Source organism: Triticum urartu, chromosome 4A, assembly GCF_056163025.1.
Source record: "Triticum urartu cultivar PI428250 chromosome 4A, HENAU_Tu73, whole genome shotgun sequence".
NCBI classification, from domain to species: Eukaryota; Viridiplantae; Streptophyta; class Magnoliopsida; order Poales; family Poaceae; genus Triticum; species Triticum urartu.
Window position 1 is genome coordinate 46,657,026 of NC_141876.1, and position 23,207 is coordinate 46,680,232.

At 44.9% G+C, this 23,207-nt stretch overlaps 2 protein-coding genes and 1 long non-coding RNA gene across 5 annotated transcripts; 2 read left to right on the forward strand and 1 right to left on the reverse strand.

The window, feature by feature from the left end:
* Positions 1 to 1,974: 1,974 nt before the first annotated feature.
* Positions 1,975 to 6,973, forward strand: LOC125552377 (uncharacterized). The gene is made up of 2 exons (XM_048715902.2): positions 1,975 to 2,451; positions 6,382 to 6,973. Exons 1-2 carry the CDS (start codon positions 2,226 to 2,228, stop codon positions 6,717 to 6,719), a joined length of 564 nt encoding a protein of 187 aa, XP_048571859.2. The 5' UTR covers positions 1,975 to 2,225; the 3' UTR covers positions 6,720 to 6,973.
* Positions 6,974 to 8,114: 1,141 nt separating this feature from the next.
* LOC147974701 (zinc finger BED domain-containing protein RICESLEEPER 2-like) lies at positions 8,115 to 12,129 on the reverse strand. 3 transcript variants are annotated; one of them, XM_087517706.1, is made up of 2 exons: positions 11,895 to 12,129; positions 8,115 to 10,616 (listed from the first exon to the last, which is right to left on the reverse strand). In XM_087517706.1, the coding sequence occupies exons 1-2, from the start codon at positions 12,112 to 12,114 to the stop codon at positions 8,413 to 8,415; spliced, it is 2,424 nt and encodes an 807-aa protein (XP_087373832.1). In that variant the 5' UTR covers positions 12,115 to 12,129; the 3' UTR covers positions 8,115 to 8,412. The 3 variants fall into 3 exon arrangements, with proteins under 3 accessions (XP_087373832.1, XP_087373833.1, XP_087373834.1); XM_087517707.1 differs by having other exon boundaries at positions 11,891 to 12,027; XM_087517708.1 differs by lacking the exon at positions 11,895 to 12,129 and adding an exon at positions 11,313 to 11,864.
* A 1,835-nt stretch (positions 12,130 to 13,964) lies between these two features.
* Positions 13,965 to 17,106, forward strand: LOC147974702 (uncharacterized). The gene is made up of 3 exons (XR_015601980.1): positions 13,965 to 14,264; positions 14,352 to 15,542; positions 15,776 to 17,106. It is a non-coding gene; the product is annotated as an uncharacterized LOC147974702 (long non-coding RNA).
* Positions 17,107 to 23,207: the final 6,101 nt, after the last annotated feature.

Sequence of the window (23,207 nt, forward strand, 5' to 3'; positions counted from 1 at the left end):
AAGTTGACATCCAATTAAATACAAAAGCCTCCTAACGATTACTGGAGCCTTCTTTATTAATTTAACATCACTGGAAACATTTTTCACTTGTATATTATTTATTGGTAATACCCGGTATTGCCCAATAAATTCTGAAACCCTTCTAGTGACCCCGAACGCTTCCGGTTCCTCTCAAAACTATTTTGAATGTTAATGAAACAATTTCATAAATAAATCCTCAATACCCTCGTCCTACTAACAATCAATAGATGGTGATTACCTTAAGCTTGTGACCCAGTAGGTTCGATAAAACATAGAATTGAACGAAACCCATTCGTTCAATGACCAATAGCGGAACCGTGGACATCCATATCAATCCCTATAAATACATGAATGACATTTGAGTGAACCTTTGATTATCATGTGATGTTCCCTTTGCTTCACGATACTTTACATCACCATGCTCACTATACCAATCTCCTCGTTACTTGTTTTGTTTTTCTTTCTTATTAACGTGTTTTGGCATCCCCGTGAAATAGCACATCTGTTTGGCCATATAATATGGATGTCATCACACCGAGAGGGCCCTAAGAATATCTCTTCATTGTCGGAGGAGCAAATTCCACTTTCGAGCTATCTAGTCTCTTGTCAAACTTTTCGATGAACCTGTAAGTTGTCCTTATGATCACCGTGTTATAGATGACATTTGAGCAACCCCAAAGTCCACGGTATGGTAAGAAGTGAGTACGATACTCTCATGGTATGAGAAACTAAAACACGTGTTAAAAACCCATGTTATAACAATTGATTTCAGACGATATTATCTTAAAGTATAACAAACAAGTTTGGGTTGATTCAATATGATCGTTCTTCTAACGTCATGCTCTTAAAGTTGTTTTAGGACTATCATTACACTTAATGATATTCTAAGATCGGGAAAACATGATCACAAACAATACTTGAGTTAGTCTTAGAGGCGAGACTAGGTTCCCTGCCGAGCTACACCTCGGTAATGGCAGAACACAATATTGCTAAGTACTTTGGCTAAGCTCTGGGTGCATATGGGATTTTGGGACAATATTAATGGCTATATATCTCGACAGGGAATAATTGCACCAATAAAAAAAAGCCCACAAAAAACGGCTCGCATAAGCCGGCTTGGCGGGAAAACTATTTTTTGCGGAGGGTGGCAATCTTGATCAACAAATTCAAATCTGAGGTGGTTCGTGCCACTTCGAATGCATCTTCATGGATGGAGGTCGGCTGAATGAAGACACTGTTCGGGGAATGGTTCGTTGACCCGGTCAAACCTAGTGACCGAGGGCGACGTGTAGCTTGGATGGCCCGAGGTGCAACCAAGCTTGAAGACCTGTTCATGGGCTACTAACGCTGTCGCGGTTAAGGAACATCCCACCATATCGACTCGCGGCCAGGTGGGACGGAAGAGAACCCCTTTGCCGGTTCCGTCCTGTAACACTTTGGACGGCTCATGGCGAACAACAAGAAGACTCTGGAAGCCTTGACGCTTGAAACAAGGGACTCTGTAGCCTAGAGGGTCCATGGGCCAGCATGATAGCACAGGGCGGAATCGACCCAGGGGACCTTGGGCCGGTAACCGACAAGATGAGACACCCGTAAGACCGTCAACTATGACTAACGGCTATACGCCCTAAAATCCTTGCCGGAGCCGTGACTGAATTTATCATCATTGAATTGCCGGCAATGGACAGCATCGAGAAATCCAACAACTGAAACACCTGCAAAATTAAATCCGTTGAATCACCACAATAGTTGACCGCCGCGTACGATCGACAATCATGCCAAGCATATCTAAGCCGTAAAAAAAGATAACCAATACAACAGGTGAGCAGCCCCATAGAGCAAAGCAAATCCATGGTCGGACATCTATGTTGTCGCCAACACGTACACCCGAACCACCAGACGACACCCGAACCACTCCGGCCACCTGCCTGGACTCGTCGCCTGGCCCATCCAATCCAACACGCGCACACGGAGACGCGCGTATATACATGCAGGCCACAACACACCACACCGAGATGACACCATCGCTTCCGATAGTCGTTGACGGACGAACCGATCAACCCAACCAACATCCCCCAAGCCGGCCAAGCGCACCCACGTCGTCTTCCCTCCCTTCCTTCTCCTCCCCACCACATCGATCGTTCGGCCGAAACCCACGGCAAGCTCGGCGGAGCAAAGGATCTCGACCGCCGCGATAGCCCGACATGGTGCTGCTACCGGGGGCTGCCTCGTCGTTGCTCCTCCTCTTCCTGCTGTTCGCCACGGCGGCGGCCGCGGCAGCGCCCATGGAGCTCTACTTCTCGCAGGCGGAGCTGGCGCGCATTGCCGGGTACGGCGAGGAGCCGGTCTCGACGGTGCTGGTGTCCGGGCAGGTCGCGTGCCAGCTCTGCCTCCGGCCGGGCTCTGACCTGCTCACCTTCGACCTGCCAGGTTAGTAGTAGCTCGCTCGTAACCGACTCAGTCTGGAAGATTCTTCTTTCTCTTCGCCGTCTTCTTTGTTCCCGCTCGTTCCATGCGCACTCTTTCTTGTGTGTCTAAGAATGAGACTCAAACAGCCCGTTCGTCGGTCATATCGCTAGTTACTATGCTCAGGTCTGCGTGGTCAATATCAAATGGTTTGCCAATATTTACGTCAAAGGATTGTATCTGGTGACTGCTTGACGTGTTGCGTAACAAGAAAATTCTGCCAAGGCCAAGGATTAGGAGAAAAGCTGTCGCCGTGACACATTGATAGTTACCACTTCTTCCAGCATCTTCCTCTTGCGATTTCAACACGTAACAATGCATGATTTTTAATCATTTCGCACATTTCAACACGTCAATCGGCCGGCCGGAGGCCTAAAAACTATAGTAGTTGGGCCGTTGGATGTGCCTAGCGGTTGCCATGCGATTGAATAATAGAAGTATACAAACTTTTGGATTTGGATGGAAGCCCCACTGTCCTGTCCCGTAAACAGTTTAAAATGCCAACGGAAGCATCAGAGATCACAGACAGCCAAGTGTGCCATCTCTAAATTTTCCACATAAATATTTAATAGGAATTCTAAAAGATCCTGCGTCCAAACCGATGATTGAAATTGTTTAGAGACGAACGATCCCTGTCGCCGCGGTCGCTGGCCGGCCGATTAAGACCTTCCGAGAGAGAAGAATGGAAAGAAAAGAAGCGAAGCGACAGAGCAAGTAGAGTAGCCAGGGCGACGTTGTAACCTCCTCCCCTAACCTCCAGATTGCGCAGCTCGGTGCTCGGAGGAATCATCGAGGTACTGTCGAGATTTAGGTTGGCAGAAGGTCGATGTCATGCGTGTCGATAACACACACATGTACAGGTCGCAGTTGAAAGCAGTTCACAAGTTCAAGTCCTAGCTAGAAACGCAACTACAGGCCTACACAGCCTAAGTAGATAGGCCGGCCAGCGTTCCGTTCGGTGCCATGTTGCTGTTAGCAAAGTTTGGGTTTAACGGCTTCGGTACAATGTGCGGCGAGAAGCGTACTCGTTGTGTTAGTTCATGTACGACGACCATCTTTAATTTGCCAGAGCAGCATCCTCCTCTCCTCTCTGCCAAACGGAGTGCTTACGTTCAAAGCGAAAAGCAGAGCATTTTGCTGTACCGGAGCTGCTTCGGAACAAATTCTGGTCATGTGGGGTTTATCGCCTAGACAGAGCACTTTGCTGTACCGGAGTTGCAGGCTTGCGTTATGCCAATTTGGCACTCCATCTTCTCCCTCTACCAGAGAGAAGAAACTTTATCTCAAGAGGTCACGCTCGCGGCCATGTTTTGTTGGCCTAATTCCCCACTTTTTTTTATCTCGAGTCAACCCCATTAGCACCTCGTAGTAGCCAAGAGGAAGCACACGATAACCCACTAGCGTCATGGGCAGATAATACTAGTAGTAGTAGCTGATTTGGTATGGCAGAGCAGATATGTTTGGTCAAGGAACACAACACCACGCGTGGCAAACCGCATTTGCTATCAGCACGGGCTAAAAGGGATTGATTCTCCAAAGCCGCTTTAGGTGCTCGGGAACAAGGGCATCCGACATGGGGTTTCGGGGCGCCCGGGGTCACGTCGTCGTGGAGACTGGAGACGTGCTTTGCTATCACCACCCAGCACCTTGATTATTCACCCATTACATCGTCTCAAGAGTGCGCTTGCAATGCAAGGTGCCAGCGTCATTATATGTTTGCCACCTTCATTTTCGGTGGTTTGTATTTTGCGGAGTGGCCGTGTATTATTTGCTAAGATTCTTTTTTTTTTTGCGGGAACTATTTGCTGAGATTCAGATGCCTTTGATCATCTTGCACAGTTTTTTTAAGAGGGATGTATTAATATCACGAAGATATCAATTACACCCAACGTCCACACCAACAAGATATTGAAATACATTCAGGATGCACACAACCAAAAGCAAAATAAAAAGAGAGAAATATAAAAACAAAGACCCCGTCGTAGTGACGAAACACTTGCAACACAACACTCTAACCACCAGCAAAGACAACACTCGGACCGCAAAACAGGTCCTCCAAAAACAACGCCTCCAAAAAAGAAACAATGCAGAAGCGTTGTCGTTGCCCGATAAAGGATCTTGAGTTTTCACCCTGAAGAAAGACCGAGGTCCCCAAACAATGTCTTCAGCAAGGCCATTGCCAGGTACAACCAATGAAGGCCATACCTTGGATTTCATCCCTGGAAATCGCGGCTCGGTACTCGAGAGCACCACCCAAAATGCTTTCCACCTGTGTTGTCGCCCCCTCCTGCCAAAGCCGCAACTGCAAGTACTCAACACCCGACACACAGAAAAAACATGTGCCACCATTCTTCAACGCAACCAAAAATCATCTTCGTCATTACAAGTCTCCAATCGCAGCCACCATGACTTTCTTCACCTCTGTCAACGCCGTGAAAATCTATACTTAGACATGTCCCATGGCACCGGCAAGATGGTGAAGCTTCACGCCACGCCTTCATGAAGCCTCTCTAGCCGAAGATGAGGGCGCGTCCGATCGGATCAATTCCGATCTAGATATCCAGTAGCGCCACCAAAAGCTGAGATCTCCGAGAGGAAGACAAAAACCCGTCGATGTCCAGATCCTTGATGGCCACTTTCTCACGAATGTTTCCACTACCGAACACATGCATCATTTTGTGCTAGACATGTAGGGCATTAGGAAATCTCATGAAAACAATCGCACTACCACAACTACCCTTCTAACCATATAACCACATGGTGGTTCTCTTTACCATTGTACTATTTCTTTCCTATACAAAGATCTTGAAGACTATACCTAAAAAAAATCTTGACTAGACCATGGCCAGCGGCAGGATCCCACTAGGCCTGGGCCTGCTTATTAGACCGTATAGAATGCTAAACGTGGCCTGCGTGCGGCCGCTGGGCCGTGGCTCGGTATGCCCAGGTTGTGTCTCCGCCCCCCTAGACCATATACTTAACTCAAATTGTGTCTAAAAAAAAACTTAACTCGAATTACTTCTAAGAAAAAACTTAAGTCGAATTTGTTTTAGCCAGTTGAGAACGGGGCAGTAGCCCAATGGCTGGGATCACAGTGGTTCTCCCGGCGACCAGAGTTCGACTCCTGCGTGAATCGAATATATCTGGGATTCTCACTAAGGAGGCGTGGCTGCTATTCCGTATGGTGTGCCGTGGTCAAAAAATATTATTTTTTGTTTCAGCCAGTTTAGCTTTCTGCGTCAATATTTAAAATATGCATAAATTTTTTTTTTGTTTCAGCCAGTTTATCTTTCTGCGTCAATATTTAAATATATGCATATGCTTTGAGGATCAATACCCCCCCTGAGTCGTTGTAGCATGTACGGTAGCATATGTTTAGAAATTTTATTTGGTGACGAACACAATCACTCTAGTCATTTTTACTTTGTATATAAGAATTGACTGAAGTCAAACTTCATAAAGTTTGACCATATTTATATGAAAAAAAATCAAGATCTATAATACTAAAGTTTAAAAAATATGAAAAATTAAATTCATGTCGCATCTAATGATATTGCTTTTGTATTGTGAATGTTAATATTTTTTCTACAAAATTGGTCAAATTTTACGAAGTTTGACATCAAACAAATCTTATATACGTGGTAACAGGATCGGAGGGAGTATATTTTTAGTAGCATATAACACATGTTCCGCTAGTTAAATTGACGACCTGAAAACTCGTGTCCACCTTACAAATCTGGATAGAGGTAGTAGTATTTGCTGATTTTTTTTTTCAATTTTCACAAGGCTGTAATGAGTTTTTCACTACCCTCTTATGTAAGGTAATGCAGTAGAACTACGCACTGAAGAAAAATATCCTCATACTCTGTGTTTCTTTTTCTTTGGCCCAAGCAGGTAGTAAGGTGGCAGTAACCTGCACAACCGAAGGTCCCAACACGATGGCTAACTCTGCGTTTGCAACAACAAATGAGTACGGCAATTTCTCCATAGAGCTCCCGTCCCGGCTCCACGCTACACCGAGCCTAGAGACTGCATGCTCAGTCAAGGTGCTGGAGCTTCCGCCGGACTCCGCGTGCCGCGTCGGGGGCGGTCGCGGCTCCTCTCACGGCCTCCGGCTATCTTCATCGGACGGCGGCGTCCGCACCTACACAACAGGGGTGATACGGCTGCAGCACGGCGGCACACCGTCCGGCAAGTGCGTGCAGGAAGAAGACACGAGTGATAGGAGATGAACGATCAGTTCGGTCCTTCAAGAGAATGTAAAGATCAACTGGAGGTGCTGCTTTCGCCTCCCGTATGGCGTATAGCATTGATGAAACACATACATGTTGTAGATTATAGGTGTGTTTGATAGACAGTCTCCTCACTCTGGTATGGCTATTCTCTCCCGAGACATGTTGACCAGACCAGAGCAAGTTTGTGTATATACAACTGCGATGATGTAAGTATTTAATAGCATGTTCTCATGTTGAGACATGCAAGATGAGATGTTGTATGGTGACGTGTGTATCTACTGAGATATGCTGAGCCGAGGCTTTGTTTGGTAAGATTTTATGAAGTATGAGGATCACAGCCAAAACAAGATCTCAGTACCAGGAGCAGAGTTTGCAAAGCAATTCAGAAAATTGCTAGCAGATTACAACTTGTCACACCAAGAAATTTCGGCAACAATATGTGTACATCTCCGGACAACATCATTTAAGCGCATGCAAAAGCAACTAGGGCTAGGCCAAGTCCTCTCACAACTAGAATTGCATTGCATTGCATTGATTGACAGTTTATGCATGAGCACATATTAACTCATTATTTACGCACGAGTTGCCTATGTAAATAACACAATGAAATTGTGGCAAATAGCAAATTCATCTTCTCTGAACATGCGGAAGCGTAGCAAAATCATCTTCTCTGTACTTAGCAAAGTGTAGTAAAATACGGAGTAGTATATTCTCTGCACAAACTATTTCGTTGAATCAGCATATTTCTAAAGCTACCTTCAGACAAAGAATCAAAATTTGGAAGGAAATATTGGATAGTGAAGATTGTTCTTTTGTGAGTTAGCATGATGGTATTGCTGGACAGTGAAGCTACAGTAGCCATGGGTTCTAGCAGTGCAGGCTAAACACATCTGGGATATTACGGCCAAACATAGCGATCTCTGTCTTCTCTTCTGTAGCAGTTTCTAACTAATGTGGTGTTCAGCCGTGACCGAAATCATCACAAATAGACAAACAATTAAGTTCCCTCCAGGGATTGAATTAGGGTAATACTCCCTCTCTTTCTAAATATAAGACGTTTTGACAGTTCAAATTGAAACGGAGGGCATCAGCCTGACGGAAAATCGAATGTACAACACACATAAACAAGAAGGCCAAACCTGAGGCCTTGTAAGGCAAAACCTGCTTCCTGATGGTCTCTGCCACCCCCCCCCCCCCCCCCCCCCCCCGGCTATCTCTGGAGGAGAACGAGATAGCCGGTGGCTCCAAGAGCCGGAGCAGGACGAGCAAGAACAGGCGAACCGGATGATAATTATGGGATCCGTGGAAGAATTTACATGGGTAGAAAGTGAGAGAAACCAAATGCTAGAGCTAACTCCACCAAAGTCATCACAACCACACACAAAAAAAAACTGAAGCACAAACACAATCCACCGGCTGGTACATTACGTTGCTTGTAGGGCCATACACATCCCTAGCAACGTGAGATAACATCTCTGGTCACATATTACAACACAAGGAAGGGGCGGACATAACAGCATGGATGAGGAGTTAACAGAGTTCTACACGACAAATTACATTCTAGGACAGATTCCAATGAAATCATCGATCGCAGCCAGTCCACAAACTCTGCCTACAATACGACTACGGTTAAAGGACCACTCACAGGCACCAGAAGATATATATGCATGCTTCAGCAAAGGAAGCGAGCCTAGTCCATCTTGAGAAGCCCAGAGCCCGGCACGGCCTCCGGTGCGGCGGTCGAATTCGGAAGCCAGTCCTTTGCACAGACGAGCGCCTCCACGATTTCCGGACGGAGCGAGCTTCTGTAGTCGTCGAGCACATGGCACCCTGTTCCTGCAGAAAATATAGAGGTGCCGCCGGTCACCATGGACACTGGGATGGCCAAGATATCCCGCGCCATCTTTGAGAGCGTCGGATACTTCTGCATGTTGAGCTTCCACCAATTGAGAATGTCGAACTCTTGGATGCGAGGAGTAAGAGACTCGTCCAGGTACTGCTCTAGCTCAGATTTTGAGGGCTGGGTTGTAGCAATCTCAGAAAGATATATATCAAAGTCTTGAAGGCCATCACCAGTTGAAGGTTGAGTTGCTTGGGTGTTGTTCCCATTGGCAGTAGCATTATCAGTTTTCCCTTGTTCAGCATAGGCCGGTGTTAAGGGGAGCGGCTGTGCCACATAATCCTTAAAAAGGTCATGCACCGAATCATTTACCACCTTAACATACTTTGCAGCCTCAACGCCATAAATCTTTGAGTAACTGAACTCAACAAGCTTCATCTTAAAACGTGGATCCATCACAACAGCAACAGCTAACACAAGGTTGCAATCTTTCCAGTATTTGTCAAACCTCTCATACATGTCTTTGGCGATGCTACTGAAAATTGGATCTTCGTGTGCTGAACCATTTCCCAGCTCTAGCTGCAGTTTCCAAGCTTCATGGAAGAAAATGTTTGAGGTTGGGTTTCCTGCTGCCATGATGCTATGAGCCGAGTCATAGAGCAGCCTCAAGTAATTGCAGGCAGCCTCAATTTTTTTCCAGTCCTCAGCTGAAGGTGCTTCATTGTAGTTTTCATCAACTGTTTCTAGTGTAATGAAAGCCTGCCTATAATCCAAGGCAGCCAAGAGCATCAGATAGGTTGTGTTCCACTGGGTTGTAACATCCAGACAAAGGGTCTTCGTACTGGGGATCTCCAGCTGCAGAGCAATCTCAGCAAACTTTTCCTCACGACTAGGAGAAGCTTTTATGAACTTTATGCTTTCACGGATGCTGTAGATGACACCGTGGATTAAAGCAATGACATCTTGTGCAGCCGCATCCAGGATATGGGCATAGCACCTCACAACAAATAGCTGACCCTTAAGCATGAGGTTATTCTTACTGGAGAGCTGATCTCTCAGATTTGCACTGTAGATGTCATGAGATAAGGAATCATTATCCAACGTGATGGTAAATAGCTTCTCCTTCATACCCCAGTCAGTAAGGCTTGAGCTAATAGCTTCACTAAGTGCATTGTCCGAATGAGGCGAAGACACCATCATGAAGCTAAGCATTCTTCGATGTAATTTCCATTCAGAGTCAATGAACTGCCCAGAAACTGAAACATAGCCAAGAGTTTGACTAGTTGTCCACAATCCAATGGTGAGGCTGATCCTTCCAGGCATAGCGCTGAATGCTTGCAAAAGGTTCTCTTTTTCTTTCTGATAAACAGCATAAACCTCCACCTCCATTGCATCAACATCAACAACCCTGAAACGAGGCTGCAGACTATCAATAAAAGCAGTGAAGGCTGGTTGTTGAACAATGTGGAGCGGATAGTCATGCAAAATGATCATCTTTGCCAAGTATGAATAACTGCGGTCTTGATCAAAAGACGCATTCGCATAACCAGTATATCTGTAACGCCTCTTAGACCGCCTCTCCACAGTACCATCACCATCATTGTCAGTCCCAATTGTAATTGCTAGCTTATGCCCTTGGCCTTTTATCTTAGGACAGGAACCCAAGGTGATGTGCCTCTTGAGATGGCTAGTCCCAGCAATTTTTGAACCAGAGCTGTACGCAAAGGTTTGCTTGCAAAGTTTGCAGCAAGCCCGAGTGGCCCCTCCAGCAGCATCTTCAATAGTGAAGTGCTCCCACACCAGGGACTTCTTTCTCCGGCGCCTCGTGGTTGGAGGAGTGGCCACCTCAGTGATGGCCATCTCATTCCCTTGGAGCAATTCGTCACCCTGTGTTAAGTCCTCGCCTTGAGCCAACTCATCACCTTGAGCTAGTTCATCAACTTCCACCAACTCGCCACCATGGACTGCCTCATTACCAGGGTCAACAATCTCATTACCTTCGAACATCTGACTGTCATTGCCAGTTTCATCAGCCATGCTGGAAGTCCCAAAACCTGGCATACATATAACATGGTAAAGTCAGATGCCAGAGCACCGGTTTTTCTAGAGTAGTAGTGAGGCAAGATCCATAAACTTCTACAAGTTCTTCAGGTACGTTTATTTTACATTTGCATGCATGTAACAAATAAGAAACGAGAATGGATATATTACGAGATTTCTATATTTAAATAATAATCTGCAAAGGGTTCGTTCAATGATGTAATGAACCACTGTCAAAAGAAGTAATGCACAAAAGAAATCATAGCCTTTAATATGCCTTTCAAAAGAAGTATGTTTCGCTGGCCTGCCTCAGTTAAAATGCTTAAAAGCACGACGTATACACAAATTTGTATTGAGCTAAGCTATTAAGTAGTATGAACCACTGTCATTCAGAGGAAGCTTTTGGGAAACGACACCCCATCCCAGTTAAGTTACTCCAGGATGGTCCAACACAGTTAAATGGTAGCTCTAGTAGTCTAGTCTCAATTAAATTGGTAACAGCTCCAGAGAAGTTTGTTCATCCACAACCTCAGTGGTCACTGTTCCTTCTGAATATTAGCTTAAGCTCTTTCCTTTTTAAAACTATATACAAGTTTAATGGGAGCACAATCAAACTCACGCTGGAAGTGGCTAGAGACAGGACTTCAAGTTCACAAATTTATGCTTGAAAATTTATGGCTCCACGTGTTTGTGCAATCACAAAAGCTTACGGATCAAAAGAAACAGGCACAGCGTCTGCACGCCTCCATGTAGCTCCCCAGACCCACGAATCGAGCTGATCTCCCTCCAGATTCCCCCATGGCGCCTGCCGAATGCCGGAATAATAAATCTCGCCTACCCGCTTCCATACGAGATCGCTGAATGGAAAAACATTCCACAGGAAGAACTGGACACAAGAAGCCATGGCTTTCGAACTACGAGCTCGCCCCGCACAACAGTAAGATTTGGGCCATGAGCGGAGAATCCCCATGGGTAAAACAAACTTTTTTTTGCGTAGCGAACGAACCCTAGATGAATCAATCCCTCGCAGGGCCCGCCCTCGGCCCAATCGGGCCGCGCGAGCGAACGAAACCCCCGCAAGCAAACAGCGATTGAACAAACGCGCCCGGAAAGGAAAAAAGCCCAGAAATTCCCGAAGCTCGGCGCAGATCCGAGCGAAACGAGCCCAAACGGGCTCAGATCTGAGCTTGGACGAGGAGGAACGGGAAGGAAGTTAAAACCCGCGGCGCAGGACGACGGGCGGTTGAGTCGGGAAAGGGGAGGGATTTGGAAAGTTTTGGGAGCTTACTTACTGAGAGCGAGATGGGAGGAGGAGATGATCGGGGGCGCCCCAGCTAGGGCTCGGCCCAAGAAGCGCAAGGCCGAGCGAGGCGCAGTGCGAGATTGTAGATCTGGTTTTTGCGGGGGGGTGAGGGGAGGTGCGGGACGGGGGAGGCGTTTGTAGCAGGTGGATGGGGGAGAATTTCTTTGGTAGGGGGAGGAGGGGAGTGAGTGACGTTTCGATGGGCTCATCACGGGTCCCGGCCCATCGGGGCCGCGCGGGCGGGGAGGCAGTTATCGGTGCACCCGTGCCGCTGCCGGCCGGGCCACCGTCGGTGGGGCGCGTGGTGGGTCGGCCGGCTTGCGGCGGAATCGTTTCTCTGCATTCTCGGAGACTGTTTCGCGTTGCTCGAGCTTGGTGAGCCGCGAACGAACACCGCGGGCACGGGCCTGCCCGCTGATCTGCGCCTCGCCGTGGCCTTGGCAAGCTATACCGCCAAGCACAACAAAAGGAGGGTTGGGCTTTATTAGGAATTTAATTAGGTTGCAGTTTTGGTTTGTCACATACACCACGAAAGCCCCCGTTTGGTTTTAATCTGCACGGATGGATATGGATTGCCTTTTCTTTTTTGACAACATTTTTTTAGTGTTTTCTTAACAACATGCATGTGACGTGTTTCTACCCCCGCGGAAGATCATTGGGTCTTTCTCTGGCACCTGTTCGGTGCCGTTGTCACCATAACAAAATGTCAATTCTACATGTTTAGAGCATCTTCAACACTTATATTTGCCTTTGTATATTTGGTTAGGATTGCTAAAAACTGAAGAAAAAAAATACAAAGCTTGCTATATTTGCTCCTACACTTATATTTGCAAAGTTAAAAGGCACTTGCTATATTTTTTAGCAGTTCAGTTTTTGTGGTCCCCTACATCCCTTTGTTCCATTGACAAGTGGACCACATCGCCCCCCTAAATTCCTGCTGACCCGCGTCTGGCACCGGTCCCCACGTGTCATTGAGAGGATTGCTAAAATTTTATTTTATAGCAATGCCATTGGAGCAAAAAAAAGTGTGTTTGCTAAAGCTTATCTCTCTTCTTGCTATACCTAATCTTTAGCAATTCGGTATAGCAATGTTGTTGGAGATGCTCTTAAGTTAATACTTAATTGTTACTCCCTCTGTAAACTAATATAAGAGCGTTTAGATCACTAAGTTAGTGATCTAAACGCTCTTATATTAGTTTACAGAGGAAGAACTTAGCAATTTTAGGCAACAATGCGAAATATGAAAGTGAGTCTAACAATTGGTAAGGTGAATCTATGCTAAACAATATATTCAACAACACCAAGTAGCAAGGTGAGCAAGCATAATAACATGTAAAGTAAAGACTAGAAGATAAATAATCACAATATGGAGTTAGGGTTAAGGGATAACCATGACTCGGAGAGACAAGGATGTATCCCGATGTTCACTTTCTTGGAGGGAAGTTAGTCACCGTTGAAGGGGCGGATGTTACCAGAACACCACACCAACGTCACAAAGGCTCACCCTATTCTCCCCTTGAGACAACACCACAAAGGCGTTTCACAACCACGAGCCGTAGATCTTGAGGTGGTCTCCAAACATTTGAAGGAAATATGCCCTAGAGACAATAATAAAGTTATTATTTATTTCTTTATTTCGTGATAAATATTTATTATTCATGCTAGAATTGTATTAACCAGAAATATAATACATGTGTGAATACATAGACAAACAGAGTGTCACTAGTATGCCTCTACTTGACTAGCTCGTTGAATCAAAGATGGTTAAGTTTCCTAGCCATAGACATGAGTTGTCATCTCTACTATTAAAGGATAATCGAACGTCGTAATGGTTCGACCTCCCCTCCCATCCCTATCGATACATGCTCCCACCCTCTCGCATCCCGCCGATTTTTTTATCATCGTAGAAGTTCCACTCCCACGTCCGGTTTAAAGTGATTTAAACCAAAGAAAAAAAAGAAACAACTTACCCACGCACGCAGTCTCCCCTAAGTGTAAGCGTTTACAACCGCCGAACCCAGCCCCCAAAATAGGCACGCACGTCTCCCCTCGCGCGATCTCCACCTCCACTTCATCGGGAGGCGAGACGGCGAGGCACCGATTTGCTAGCCCGAAGGTGAAGATGCCATCGGCAGGGCTCCGAGCCGATCCCATAGCCTCTTCCCCATTGTCGTTGTCGGCGAGCAGTTCGTCTCCCCTCCTGCGATCTCCACCTCCACTTCATCGGGAGGCGAGATGGCGAGGCACCGATTTGCTAGCTCGAAGGCGAAGTTGCCACCAGTAGGGCTCTGAGCCGATCCCATAGCCTCTTCCCCGTTGTCGTCATCGGCAAGCAGTTCGTTCACCAGTTCTAGAACAGGTTTGGCCCACCACGATCTGGGTTGAGCTCCAATGATTCGGCGCAGTGATGGATCCGACCCCTAAACCTAGGTCGCCGCTTCCGCAGGTACGCCTCGTTGGGGCCTTTTCTTAGTGGGAAGGCCCGTGCATGCGGTTGCAGCAAGATAGGAGGCGATGGGACCCTTCTCATCTTTTCTTAATGAAGCGCTTCCATCTTTAATTTCTGCCCAACACCGTTGCCCTTGTAATCATCTTTTGCCAGGTCATCTAGGTTCAACAATTTCAGGCTTGTCCATGGTCGATTTGGACTGGTCAAATTGGTTGCCTTATTTTCTACTATGTTATTTATGGCAAGATTTCACATTCAATTTCTATGCTCAAGTGCTCATTGATGTTATCTGTTAAAGGGTCCGGTTCATTGCAACATCAGCGTGCCTTCATGCTCTCTTCTTCCTTCCACCAATGATATTTATGACTCAACAAAATTCCATACCTTCATGGTCAACGGCTGCATCTGGAATACGTATGTGAAGCATATCTTAATATTACTTTAACTCATCACCTGAAGCTATTCTCCTTATTTCTGCATTTGTCTTGAGCTAATATGGATATGATACATTGTTTTCTTGCTATCTGAACTTCATGACAGAACATTATCACACTGTTGTGATGGATGTTTTTATTTAGGCTAATCTGTGAAATGTTCAGGATGTGTCTGCATAAGCTGTGTTGAATTGACACATGTTTCGAAAGAAATTACATAAATTCATACCTATGCTATATATCCCTTCAGTCCTAGAAGCATGAACGTTCTTGTATGCCAGGTTTTGTTTTATTCAGCAAATGCTAGGAGTTTTTTCCACTTGAAAGTTCTGAATATTATGAACATAAGGGTATATTTTAATATTTTATAGCAGACCAGATTCAGGAAGGACCTCACGAAGGTTGGTCAGCAAGGTGATTATCCTAACAGCTATGGTTGTACTAGCAGGATTATCCTAGCAACAAAGCAATGTTTTTATTTAGGTGATTACACAGTTAAGGTAGCAGATTTTTTTGTAGATTTTTAGAGTGCCTAGATTGATCAATAGACATCATGATGTTGTAATTCTTGATTTTTTAGGCTTATTCAATTTCTATGCCAAGTTGCAAATTGGAGATAAAAACTAAGGTGTGTCTCAGGTGTCAGTACTAAAAGAAAGAGCCTTCGGCAATATACAGGAACTAAAGGATGTCGATTCCCTGGAGGAGAAACGGAGTTAGAAACAAAGCCGACCAGCATTGCATTGCATGTCAGGTGTTCATATTTGTTAAATGTTGTCAGGGTTATTAGTGATGATCTAGGCTAAGTAACCAAGACCTTTTCTTTCCCGCTAATAGAATGGGCAGTGCTCCTGCCTTACTTTACAAAAAAACATTGAGGTTTCTATTTAGCTTTTCTGGTCGATTAAAGGGACCATTGCTTCCGTTGTTCTATTTCTTAATCGCTTCAATAAAACCTTGTTCACTCATACCCTTATTTGTTGCCAGGTATGTAACCACAATATCGTGGCAGGTGATGCAATCTGACGGTCATGCAAAAACTTGTCCTGTTAGGGCCTCATTATCCCAGGAACACCGGGACTAAGAGTGTGCGAGGACGGCGTCTGACACCTTTTTGCATGCACACCTTACCAGTGGACAGGTAGTGTCGACCGCATGGACTGCAAGTGGACACAGGTAGTGTCCACTGTAGTGCGTTTTAAAAAATATGATCCGACACACTAATCCAATATCTTGCCCCAAGTGGATAGGGACTGCAAGTGGTCAGGGCTGTGATTTTCTTGAGTGTCAGAAGATTATGAATTGCAATCTTCTGGTGGCTACATTTAGCCATAATGGAGAGAAGCTTATGACTGAAGTTTGATTGGAAAACTCAAAACACATTGGGAAACTCGGTTCTTTATTTATGCCTTACAATGTGCACTGTTTGGTTGAAGGTTGTTCTGACACTGATATAAAGAAACACAGTGCATTCAAGACGATACCCTGATAAGTGACGAAACCTGGATTTTCATATTTATGAAGAATTTTTCTTGTATGCAACTTGATATGATGTTGGTGCACGACACATTTACTAATTCTTATTTACGACCTAGAATTAATTCTGGTATATTTCATTCCATTTTTATTCATATTATGATTTGGATATAATGTTTGGGTTCAAGAACCATTGCATCGTTAGACGAGCAGTGCAAATATGAGAACAAAACAATGTATACGTGCAACAGGTTGAGTAATTATTTGTATTTTGCTTATATGTTTCAGTCGTTTAGTGTGAGAAATGAAAGGAGGTATCAACAAAAGTCTTGGATTAGTGTGTCGGATGATATTTAAAAGAACACACTACGATTGCACTAAATAATTTCAGCTTTTCAAAATATATGATTTTGCTGATCGGCTCAGGGATATAATGCTTGATGCATAGATCTAGGTTGGTATGCATTGCTGATACTTTCTATAATGTCTGGATCTGATTGTTATGTAGTAATCACCAAAGTTAACATTGACCAGGATGCTGCGTACAGGATCCATGTAGTGTGCAGAGAAACCAGGTCCACGTCACAGCCACTTTGCATCTTGCAAATTTAGAAAGTGGGTAGAGGATATAACAAACCAGCCCATGATCTTTTGGTCATCGCCCAGGCTGATAGGATTAGCAAAGTTTGGATGGGGCATGTAATATTGTACTGTTTGAGGGCACTGTAATATTGTACTGTTGTGCAACCAAAAACAAGTAAAAATACATTGTACATTTCGTTGGAACAGTTGAAAATACTAGGGAAGCATGGATAATCAAGAGCATGCTGTTTCTAAATTACTAGAGGCTTTTCTTATTTATCTGTTAAAAATAGAGGGGCAAGATATGGTCAAACCGCAATTTCTGTAAGTTTCAAAAGATGTGAACTGGTCCTTCATTTGGATTTGAGACATTAATCGTACAAATGTTGCATTTAGATCAAAATTTTACTTTGCCTAGGGATAGTAATCTGAAACGTTTAGTTGTGTAGTGATATTTATAAAGTAATACGGGAATAAATATTGGTATTTGTTCCAATGTCTAAAGAGTTCATTGGAGTTAGGGGTCTACAACAACAAACGGTGGGGAAGTAGATGGAGAGGAAAAATTCCTGGCCAGTAGGAAGGACGATGGGAAAACAAGTATTAGCTTGTCATCTCCATTTCGATGTTGTCGGCGGGCCCAACTTACGAGGGGTGCCGGAGGAGGATGAGAAAGGGATCGGCGATGGAGGATTGTCTAGCTTTTCCCTTGATCTTCTTAGATATGGCAGACCTCACCGACAGAGCTGCTTGAGGGGGCTTGCTTCCATGTGTTTTTTCAATGGTCGTGGGGAGTAGTGAGTGAGACGTCCAGCGAAGAGACTTCGTTTAAGTGTTCTCACTAACTATCTATTATAGTTAAATTTGTACACCGCAAGTCACCACGCGACACAATAAATAGGAGAATTTTAAGGAAAGGGCCAGTTTAGTTAATCATGTTGTTGTTTTAGTTTGATTTTCTCAGAACCGTATTTCTGTTTATGTTTCTCACGAGTACAAAAGTGTTTCTTTGTTGTCATTGAAGAATAAGGGGACATTGTCATTGTCACTGGACTATCATTATCTCCCACGACAGATGATAAGTGTTCTGATTTTAAGTCAGAGGTACAACATGATGGTATCTCTCCATAGATGGTAGCCCTTTTAAGAAATGCCAATGCTAGATCAAGGGGGTTAAAGAGAATGGAAGTCGGTGGGTGTGAGGGATCGGGCTAAAGTTGTTCCTAAGGAGACATTGTCATTGTCATTGACTTACCATTTCAGGTGATAGATGAGAAGTGTTTGCATTGTGAATTAGAGATAGAACATGATGTTATGTCTCGCTAGATGATATCCCATTTAAGCAATAGCAATGCTAGAGACGGGAGTTGAAGAAAATGGAAGTTGATGGGTACGAGGGGACATGCTAAGATGTTGCTAAGGAGACATCACAATTGTTAATGATGTAAGAAGTGACTGAGAATTGCATCTTATCGATGTATAAATGGAAACCACATGCCATCAAGAACGACATACATTTTGGTGTAAACTTTTTTTATTCCGTGGCAACGCACGGGCATTCAGCTAGTTTGATTAACGGGATCACATCATTAGAGAATGATGTGATTGACTTGACCCATTCCGTTAGCTTAGCACTTGATCGTTTAGTATGTTGCTATTGCTTTCTTCATGACTTATACATGTTCCTTTGACTATGAGATTATGCAACTCCCGTTTACCGGAGGAACACTTTGTGTGCTACCAAACGTCAGGATGTAACCGGGTGATTATAAAGGTGCTCTACAGGTGTCTCCGAAGGTACTTGTTGAGTTGGCGTATTTTGAGAATAGGATTTGTCACTCCGATTGTCGGAGAGGTATCTCTGGGCCCACTCGGTAATGCACATCACTATAAGCCTTGCAAGCATTGTAACTAATGAGTTAGTTGCGGGATGATATATTACAGAACGAGTAAAGAGACTTGCCGGTAACGAGATTGAACTAGGTATTGAGATACCGACGATCGAATCTCGGGTAAGTAACATACTGATGACAAAGGGAACAACGTATGTTGTTATGCGGTTCGACCGATAAAGATCTTCGTAGAATATGTAGGAGCCAATATGGGCATCCAGGTTCCACTATTGGTTATTGACCAGAGAAATTTCTCGGTCATGTCTACATAGTTCTCGAACCCGTAGGGTCCGCACGCTTAACGTTCGCTGACGATATAGTATTTATGAGTTATGTATGTTGGTAACCGAATGTTGTTCGGAGTTCCGGATAAGATCACAGACATGACGAGGATCTCCGGAATGGTCCGGAGATAAAGTTTGATATATGGGATAATAGTGTTTAGTCTTTGGAAGGGTTCCGAAATTCACCGGAAGGGGTTCCGAATGTTTCCCGAAATGTTTGGGTACGAGAACACTTTATTTGGGCCAAAGGGAAGCCCACAAGGTTTTTGGAAAGCGCAAAAGGAAGTTTTATAGAGTCCACGGGCCAGACGCCAGGGTCCCTGGCGTCTGGGTCCAGACGCCGGGAACCCTGGCGTCTGGCCCTAGAGTCCGAGAAGGACTCTTGCCTTTCGGGTGAAACCGACTTTGTGGAGGCTTTTACTCCAAGTTTCGACCCCAAGGCTCAACATATAAATAGAGGGGTAGGGCTAGCACCCAAGACACATCAAGAAACACCAAGCCTGTGCCGGCTACCCCGTCCCCTCTAGTTTATCCTTCGTCATAGTTTTCGTAGTGCTTAGGCGAAGCCCTGCGGAGATTGTTCTTCACCAACATCGTCACCACGCCGTCGTGCTGCCGGAACTCATCTACTACTTCGCCCCTCTTGCTGGATCGAGAAGACGAGGACGTCATCGAGCTGAACGTGTGCTGAGCGTGGAGGTGTCGTACGTTCGGTACTTGATCGGGACGGGTCGTGAAGGTGTACGACTACATCAACCGCGTTGATAAACATGAGTCTACTTGACTAGCTTGTTGAATCAAAGATGGTTAAGTTTCCTAGCCATAGACATGAGTTGTCATTTGATTAACGGGATCACATCATTAAAGAATGATGTGATTGACTTGACCCATTTTGTTAGCTTAGCACTTGATTGTCTAGTATGTTGCTATTGCTTTCTTCATGACTTATACATGTTCCTATGACTATGAGATTATGCAACTCCCATTTATCGGAGGAACACTTTGTGTGCTACCAAACGTCACAACGTAACTGGGTGATTATAAAGGTGCTCTACAGGTGTCTCCGAAGGTACTTGTTGAGTTGGCGTATTTCGAGATTAGGATATGTCACTCCGATTGTCGGAGAGGTATCTCTGGGCCCACTCGGTAATGCACATCACTATAAGCCTTGCAAGCATTGTAACTAATGAGTTAGTTGTGGGATGATATATTACGGAATGAGTAAAGAGACTTGACGGTAAAGAGATTGAACTAGGTATTGAGATACCGACGATCGAATCTCGGGCAAGTAACATACCGATGACAAAGGGAACAACGTATGTTGTTATGCGGTTCGACCGATAAAGATCTTCGTAGAATATGTAGGAGCCAATATGGGCATCCAGGTACTGCTATTGGTTATTGACCAGAGAAATGTCTCGGTCATGTCTACATAGTTCTCGAACCCGCGGGGTCCGCACGCTTAACGTTCGTTGACGATATAGTATTTATGAGTTATGTATGTTGGTAACCGAATGTTGTTCGGAGTTCTGGATAAGATCACGGACATGACGAGGAACTCCGGAATGGCCCGAAGATAAAGTTTGATATATGGGATAATAGTGTTTAGTCTTCGGAAGGGTTCCGGAATTCACCGGAAGGGGTTCCGGATGTTTCCCGAAATGTTTGGGTACGAGAACACTTTGTTTGGGCCAAAGGGGAACGCCCACAAGGTTTTTGGAAAAGTGCAAAAGGAAGTTTTGCGGAGTCCAGGGGCCAGACGCCAGGGTCCCTGGCATCTGGGTCCAGATGCCGGGAACCCTGGCGTCTGGCCCTGGAGTCCGAGAAGGACTCTTACCTTTCGGGTAAAACCGACTTTGTGGAGGCTTTTACTCCAAGTTTCGACCCCAAGGCTCAGCATATAAATAGAGGGGTAGGGCTAGCACCCAAGACACATCAAGAAATACCAAGCCATGTGCCGGCTACCCCATCCCCTCTAGTTTATCCTCCGTCATAGTTTTCGTAGTGCTTAGGCGAAGCCCTACGGAGATTGTTCTTCACCAACACCGTCACCACGCCGTCGTGCTGTCGGAACTCATCTACTACTTCGCCCCTCTTGCTGGATCGAGAAGGCGAAGACGTCATCGAGCTGAACGTGTGCTGAACACGGAGGTGCCGTACGTTCGGTACTTGATCGGGACGGATCGTGAAGGTGTACGACTACATCAACCACGTTAATAAATGATATGTCCATTTTGCATCCTGCTTTTATATTGATATTTATTGCATTATGGGCTGTTATTACACATTATGTCACAATACTTATGCCTATTCTCTCTTATTTTACAAGGTTTACATAAAGAGGGAGAATGCTGGGATTATGGGCTGGAAAAGGAGCAAATATTAGAGACCTATTCTGCATAGCTCCAAAAGTCCTGAAACTTCATGGAAGACGTTTTCAGAATATATAAAAAATACTGAGCGCAAGAAGTTCACCGGGGGGCCACACCCTGCCCACGAGGGTGGGGGCGCGCCCTACCCCCTGGGCGTGCCCCCTACCTCATGGGCCCCCTGGTGGCCCTCCGATGGCCATCTTCTACTATATGGAGTCTTTCGATGAGAAAAAAATCATAAGCCATCTCCTCGGATGAAACTACGCCGCCACAAGGCGGAACCTTGGCGGAACCAATCTAGGGCTCTGGCGGAGCTGTTCTGCCGGGGAAACTTCCCTCCGGGAGGGGGAAATCATCGCCATCGTCATCACCAACGCTCCTCTCATCGGGAGAGGGCAATCTCCATCAACATCTTCACCAGCACCATCTCCTCTCAAAACCCTAGTTCATCTCTTGTATCCAATTCTTGTCTCCAAGTTCGGGATTGGTACTAGTAGGTTGCTAGTAGTGTTAATTACTCCTTGTAGTTGATGCTAGTTGGTTTATTTGGTGGAAGATCATATGTTCAGATCCTATATGCATATTAATACCCCTCTGATTATGAACATGATTATGCTTTGTGAGTAGTTACGTTTGTTCCTAAGGACATGAGAGAAGTCTTGCTATTAGTAGTCATGTGAATTTTGTATTTGTTCGATATTTTGATGAGATGTATGTTGTCTCTCCTCTAGTGGTGTTATGTGAACGTCGACTACATAACACTTCACCATTATTTGGGCCTAGAGGAAGGCATTGGGAATTAATAAGTAGATGATGGGTTGCTAGAGTGACAGAAGCTTAAACCCTACTTTATGTGTTGCTTCGTAAGGGGCTGATTTGGATCCATATGTTTCATGCTATGGTTAGGTTTACCTTAATACTTTTGTTGTAGTTGTGGATGCTTGCAATAGAGGTTAATCATAAGTGGGATGCTTGTCCAAGTAAGGACAATACCCAAGCACCGGTCCACCCACATACCAAATTATCAAAGTACCAAACGCGAATCATATGAGCGTGATGAAAACTAGCTTGACGATATTCCCATGTGTCCTCGGGAGCGCTTTTCTCTATATAAGAGTTTGTCCAGGCTTGTCCTTTGCTACAAAAAGGATTGGGCCACCTTGCTGCACTTTATTTACTTTTGTTACTTGTTGCTCATTACAAATTATCCTATCACAAAACTATCTGTTACTACTTATTTCAGTACTTGCAGAGAATACCTTGCTGGAAACCGCTTATCATTTCCTTCTGCTCCTCGTTGGGTTCGACACCCTTACTTATCGAAAGGACTACGATAGATCCCCTATACTTGTGGGTCATCAAGACTCTTTTCTGGCGCCGTTGCCGGGGAGTGAAGCGCCTCTGGTAGGTGGAATTTGGTAAGGAAAAATTTATATAGTGTGCTGAAATTTACTGTCGCTTGTTACTATGGAAAGTAATCCTTTGAGGGGCTTGTTCGGGGTATCTTCACCCCGACCAGTAGAGCAAAGAGTTGCTCCTCAACCTACTGAACCTACCGAAAATGAAAATGTCTGCTTTGAAATTCCTTCGGGTATGTTAGAAAAACTGCTAGCTAATCCTTTTGCAGGAGATGGAACAATGCATCCTGATGAGCACCTAATATATATGGATGAAGTTTGTGGATTATTTAAGCTTGCAGGTGTACCCGGAGATGTTGTTAAGAAGAAGGTCTTCCCTTTATCTTTGAAGGAAGATGCATTGACATGGTACAGGCTATGTGATGATACGGGGTCATGGAACTACAAACGATTGA